General features: G+C 39.7%; 1 protein-coding gene across 1 annotated transcript in view; it reads right to left on the minus strand.

Moving 5' to 3' along the window:
- Positions 1-3095: 3095 nt before the first annotated feature.
- LOC119408739 (zonadhesin) overlaps positions 3096-6599 on the minus strand; it is a 12675-nt gene continuing 9171 nt past the window's right edge. Inside the window, exons 14-20 of the mRNA XM_037675580.1 lie at positions 5556-6241; positions 4555-5153; positions 4282-4484; positions 4042-4192; positions 3649-3956; positions 3357-3486; positions 3096-3279 (exon numbers count right to left, since the gene is read on the minus strand). Coding sequence (XP_037531508.1) covers positions 3128-3279; positions 3357-3486; positions 3649-3956; positions 4042-4192; positions 4282-4484; positions 4555-5153; positions 5556-6241 — 2229 coding nt within the window. The 3' untranslated portion in view covers positions 3096-3127. The remainder of the gene's footprint in view (positions 3280-3356; positions 3487-3648; positions 3957-4041; positions 4193-4281; positions 4485-4554; positions 5154-5555; positions 6242-6599) is intronic.

Below are 6599 nucleotides of genomic sequence, written 5' to 3' on the forward strand. Positions count from 1 at the left end.
CACTCATCTCCAGGCCAGCGGTCACTCTTATGAAGATGTTCACATCCTTGATAGAGAAGAAAGCTGGTTTGAGAGTGAAGTGAAGGAGGCCATCTTTGTGAAAAAAAGCTGCCCATCATTAAACAGAGGCCTCCGTGTTCAACTGTCCCCCTCTTACAATGCTGTTATTGCTAATATGCATCACTCTGCCCCCTGGGAATAGCAAGTGGCCATCAGGGCACTTACAATCAATCGTTAGGCTGATGGTCCTCCTCCATCATGTGGACAGCTAGTTCTGGATGTCACCAGCAAACTGATTGATCCACTACGAGAAGGTGCTATTTATAGGACTGAGTTTGTTGCAGTGCCTCAGACTGAAGAAGTCCTTTGTATAATAGAAAACTTGTCAACAAAGGATTCATCCAGAGGACCTGACTTAGCCTTGTAAGTCACATGAAAACTGTTTAATGGCATGCAAAAATATCTGTTAATTCAAAGCCATAAACATTATATTGATATAGGAGTTACATGGATAAAAAAAATGTTATTTATAATGTAACAAGTCAACTACACTGGAGGATAGATTAAATCGTGTCTCAGTTTGGTCAGTGTCCCTCTTCATTAGACAGTCACACAACAGTATTTTCAGTCAGAGACTTCTTCTGATCCGCTGCAAGACAAACCGCTACAAGATATCCTTCCTGTCCACAGCCATCAGCATCTAGAATAACTTTTTAATGAAACCAGGATGATGAGTTACATTTAATTTCCGTTTGGGATTAATTATTTTTTAATCGAATTGAATCAACTTTACTGTATTTCTCCTATTTATCTGTGATCCTATAACCCCATCTAGTGGACTATATTTGACATGACAGTTGCACTGCTTTGCATATACAGTGCTGTAATTTGATTCAGCAACTTCAGATGTTCAGAAAAAAAAATGAGATGCTTTTTTTTCATTGTTTATCACTACAGATTGCATTGATTATATCTGTCCAACAAAACAAGTTTTCCGATTAAACAGTCACACCATTTCACTTTAATTGTATTATTTTGAAACACCTTATAGATTTATAGATAGAATTTGCTGGTCCCAACAACCACTATATTTTCAAACAATTGTGCAAGAGCCTGTCACTTATCAAGGTCAAGGTTTCTTTAGTCATTATCACATGTGGTACATGTGATGGAACAAATTTGTGTACACAGGATCCCAGTTACATCCAACAAAAGTATAAATTGTAAAATAGAAACAATAAGATCCAAGATATTAAATACACTAAACCAAGAATATGCTAAGCACTAGTTGTACAAAAACAACACAGCAGCACGAACATGAGTTTGTGTGAGCAGATGAGTATTAATGAACAGCATCATGAAATAAATCAGCAGCATGTATAGTCAGCACATAATCGAGTGGCATTAGTGATTTATTTTCCACCGTGATTATCCTGGTTAGGGATTTATAGAACAGCTTCAGGATAGAAGCTGTTCCTCAGTCTAGTTCTACATTTAATGCTCCTTAACCTCCTGCCTGAGGATTACATGGCAACAAGTGTGCTGGGTGAGTGGGGTCCTTGATGTAGGTGGCCCTTTTCCTGCATCTGGAGGTGTAGAAGTCTTGAGGAGGCCGACTCCAGACTTCTGTGGAGCTTTCACCACTCTCTGCAAAGTTTCTCTTTTTAGTTGTGCAGCCTCCATGCCACACGATACTGGAGCACAGGATGCTCTCCAGCACACCTGTAGTTTTGAGCCGATACAATTTCTCAGCCCAAAGTATTGGTCTTTCATAGAGACTTATGATTTGTCAATTTGTGACCAGGGCAGTCCACAGAAACATTTGAATGCTTGGTTTTATCACCAATGGAGATCAGTAAACAAATTGTGCAACAAGGCATGTTTGTTCAAATGATTCAAGAATTACGATTTAAAATTTTGCAGTTTTTAAATCAAATGTGTGAGTTAATGTAAGTGTGCTAATCTTCCTTGGAGGCGAGATTAAATCAGTCTTCGTTTTATAATTTTTTTCTCCATTTCATCTGTAATCCTATGGCGCCATCTACTGGACACTTTCTGCATTGCAAGTAACAGTTTGACATTTGGCCCCCAAAAAATCTCGAACCACTGGGTATTTAATGAAATTTTCAGGAAGTAACCAGTGTGTGAAGTAAACTCAAATGTACTGTCAATCTACAACCGAATGAGTTTACCAGTCCAATTCAAGATGGCAACATTTTAAACCTGCTCAATTGTTGACAGCGTTCAACCATTCTTAAATATGGCTGCTTTATTTTAAAATGCAAGCACAAAGACAGCTGGCACTTTGAATCCTTTCAAAAGATGTAAAGACTTAAAGATTTAAGTTTTTATAAATCACATGTTTAGAGACATTTTTCTTGGCACAAACTGCACAGTGGTGTTGCATGAAGAAACTGAACACTATTAAAAGTACTTTGGAGGAAGAGATTTGCCACTCACTGCCATGTCACAAAGGGCAATTCATAGAAATCCAGAGTTGTGGGATTTGATTTGGCTGAACCCTTTGCTTTTACGCTGCTGGACAAGATTTAATAAAAAAAAATTAAAAACATTTTAGTAGTGTTTATTTAAAGTGATTGTATTTTAGTAAAAAAAAAAAAAAAAAAGAAAGTGTTAGTATTTTGTTCAAGTACAAATATTTCACTTTTAATCAGTTTGAGCTAAACTTGATCACTGAGCTTTACCTTGTAGAAGTCACTGTTTGAGCTCGCCTTGAAAGAATTCCTAAACTTTGAGTTTACAATTTTGGTGGCTATTAATGCGTCCGAAGCAGCACTGCACATTTATCTAGATCAAGTGGTTTTGAGAAAGCATTTACTTCAAAGCAAAGAAACATGCAAGGTTGAGAGCCAATGGGTAAGGAAACTGTGTTGGGGGATCAATGGTGCCTAAAGCACAATACCTTGATAACAGCAGGTTTACAGAAAAGACCAGACTGAAATAAAATCTTGGCGTTTGTGCACAATCCTATTAAGGCTCCCCCCCCTCCCCCCCCCCGACCTATCGAGTTGAACTTGAGAATTAAAAGTGGCCACTTGATTTGGAAAGTGGAAAAAAAACAAATATTCGACAAGTTGTCAGTAAAGATATTTATTGACAGATGTACTCATCTTCCATAAACTCTCCAGCTTTCCCCAAACTCTTGAGTGTTTTTAGCCATAGATCCGTCAGATTTAACTTGATCGTTTACCATTCGGCCATCAAAGTTCCCACACAAGCCCTCCACTCTCCTTTTATAAAAGTTTGGTAGCAAGATTTCTGCAAGGGAAAAAAATACAAATAAATTTGCTGCTTTAAATTAAAATGCCAAAGACATCTTTATGGGATAGAATTACCAGTTTTACAATGTCCACTAGTTTTTACTGCAAGACCAAAATCCGTCCTCAGGAAGAACGAAGACGACTGTTCATAGATTTCCAGCCCAGGAGTGGGTGAAAGATAAGTTTCAATTTGTTGTCCATTCACCTGCAAAATGAGAACAGAAAATTGTTGAAACAATCATGAAAATGGAATTTAAGACTTTACTATCCAGATTTTACTGGGATATTCCATACAAAAGTTAAATTTTGAGGTTTTATTCATTCTCTTTTTGCATTTATTTTAATATTGAAGCAATGCAATACTTACAAACACTTTGCCTTTCTGCTTAAGTTCCACAGTGACATTGTACACATTGATTTTAAGCTCTTGGAATCCTTCAGGTGTCCCAGTAGCTTCATTCTTGACACCATTTTTGCTGCCTTTGACTTCAGCATTTTCATTATATTTCTCATAGTTGCATTTGTTGTTGACAACTTCTATGTAAATGTCTGGGAGGTTACTTGGCAAGTTTTTGGTCCGGACCAACACATACAAGTGTTTCCCATCAAAGTCATGCTTCGTTTCATCAAATGTTTTGTACTCTGGGTCTCCCTTAATGATACACTCCCTGAAACCTGTGAAATAAATTGGAAACTGAAAAATGCTAAAAACCATACATCAGATGTGTGTGTAAGGTGAGGACGTTTGAGTTCACAGTACCTGTAGATGTACAAAAATACTGGTTCATCTGATTTGGAATGCACACAGCATCGCCACCACAACCCTCATCAGAACAATGGAATGATCCAAAATCATTTTCTCCACATTCACATTTCTGAATGCAATGACTGGTGTACCACACTTCATTGAACTAGGAGGAAGTATAACATTTAGATACACCATTTGCTTCAGGTTTTGTCACAGGAGCAAGCATTTAAAAAAAATCTTAAAGCCACTCACCTGATGAGTAGTGCCATTTGCCACACAGCCACATTCATTTAAAGGCACGCAAACCCTCCCTTTTTGTACAAAGCTGCCATCACATACACAGCCTGCCACACATTTTTTGTCTTGGCACTGTGGTGGGCCATTCGGGTGTCTACAAGTTGGGTTGCATGAAGGGATGCAAGTGGTAAAATGGCTGTTAGCTGCACAAGAAGGTGCTGGAAGACAAAGCGCATGTTTAGGAACCAATAGTACAAAAAAGGAAATATTAAGAAATAAAATACTTACTTTGAATATTTGTTACTGGTACCATAGTTGGTGTAGTTGAAGATGAAGATAAAACTGGCAGTGAAGAGGTTTGAAAATAATTTGTTATAATTTGTGAAAAACTCTTGTTGGTAGACTGTTGAGCCATGGCAAAACTCTGCCAGCCACTACTTAGATTACCCAGGGAAAGGTGCCCTTCACCAACGGAAAATTGGGGCAGAGTTTCATTTGTAAATACTCCTTTAGCTTTAGAAAAACCCTGAGGAGAACTGGTTTCATTACCCTGGGTCAATTGGGGATTGGACATGGCTGTTTGAATCAGTGGTAAGGTCTCATTTGTAGATTTTGGTTGAGCTGTAGAATTTAGTTGGCTACTGGTTGCATTCCTTTGTGGCTCAACCGTCAGAGATACAGATTCATTTTTAAATTCTTGCTGAGCTGTAGTAGAAACATTGTGGGTACTTGATGAATTACCAGGGGTTATCTGGGCTTTGGATGTAGTTGTTGGAAGCTGAGTCAAGGTTTCATTAGAATAATCTGGTTGAGATGTAGTAGAAACATTTTTGGCAATTGTTGCACTGCTCTGGGTTGTGGCTGTAGTTGTTGGAAGCGGTCTTGATGTTCCATTGGTTGATGCAGGTTGAGCTGTAGTAGAAACATTTTTGGCAACTGTTGCACTAATCTGGGTTGTGTGGGCTGTAGTTGTTTGAAGCGGTCTTGATGTTCCATTGGTTGATGCAGGTTGAGCTGTAGTAGAAACATTGTTGGCAACCGTTTCACTACTCTGGGTTGTGTGGGCTGTGGCTGTAGTTGTTTGAAGTGGTTTAGATGTTCCATTGGTTGATGCCGATTGAGCTGTAGTAGAAACGTTTTTGGCAACTGTTGCACTACTCTGGGTTGTGGCTGTAGTTGTTGGAAGCGGGCTTGATGTTCCATTGGTTGATGCAGGTTGAGCTGTAGTAGAAACATTTTTGGCAATTGTTGCACTACTCTGGGTTGTGTGGGCTTTGGCTGTAGTTGATGTTCCATTGGTTGATGCAGGTTGAGCTGTAGTAGAAACATTGTTGGCAACTGTTTCACTACTCTGGGTTGTGTGGGCTTTGGCTGTAGTTGTTGGAAGCGGGCTTGATGTTCCATTGGTTGATGCAGGTTGAGCTGTAGTAGAAACATTTTTGGCAACTGTTGCACTACTCTGGGTTGTGTGGGCTGTGGCTGTAGTTGTTTGAAGTGGTTTTGATGTTCCATTGGTTGATGCAGGTTGAGCTGTAGTAGAAACATTGTTGGCAACTGTTTCACTACTCTGGTTTGTGTGGGCTGTGGCTGTAGTTGTTGGAAGCGGTCTTGATGTTCCATTGGTTGATGCAGGTAGAGCTGTAGTAGAAACATTTTTGGCAACTGTTGCACTACTCTGGGTTGTGGCTGTAGTTGTTGGAAGCGGGCTTGATGTTCCATTGGTTGATACAGGTTGAGCTGTAGTAGAAACAGTTTTGGCAACTGTTTCACTACTCTGGTTTGTGTGGGCTTTGGCTGTAGTTGATGTTCCATTGGTTGATGCAGGTTGAGCTGTAGTAGAAACATTTTTGGCAACTGTTGCACTACTCTGGGTTGTGTGGGCTGTGGCTGTAGTTGTTGGAAGGGGTCTTGATGTTCCATTGGTTGATGCAGGTTGAGCTGTAGTAGAAACATTGTTGGCAACTGTTTCACTACTCTGGGTTGTGTGGGCTGTGGCTGTAGTTGGAAACGGTCTTGATGTTCCATTGGTTGATGCAGGTTGAGCTGTAGTAGAAACATTGTTGGCAACTGTTACACTACTATGAGTTGTGTGGGCTTTGGCTGTAGTTGTTGGAAGCGGGCTTGATGTAGGTTGAGCTGTAGTAGAAACATTTTTGGCAACTGTTGCACTACTCTGGTTTGTGTGGGCTGTGGCTGTAGTTGATGTTCCATTGGTTGATGCAGGTTGAGCTGTAGTAGAAACATTGTTGGCAACTGTTTCACTACTCTGGGTTGTGGCTGTAGTTTTTGGAAGCGGGCTTGATGTTCCATTGGTTGATACAGGTTGAGCTGTA

Source organism: Nematolebias whitei, chromosome 4, assembly GCF_014905685.2.
Source record: "Nematolebias whitei isolate Nwh7 chromosome 4, NemWhi1, whole genome shotgun sequence".
NCBI classification, from domain to species: domain Eukaryota; kingdom Metazoa; phylum Chordata; class Actinopteri; order Cyprinodontiformes; family Rivulidae; genus Nematolebias; species Nematolebias whitei.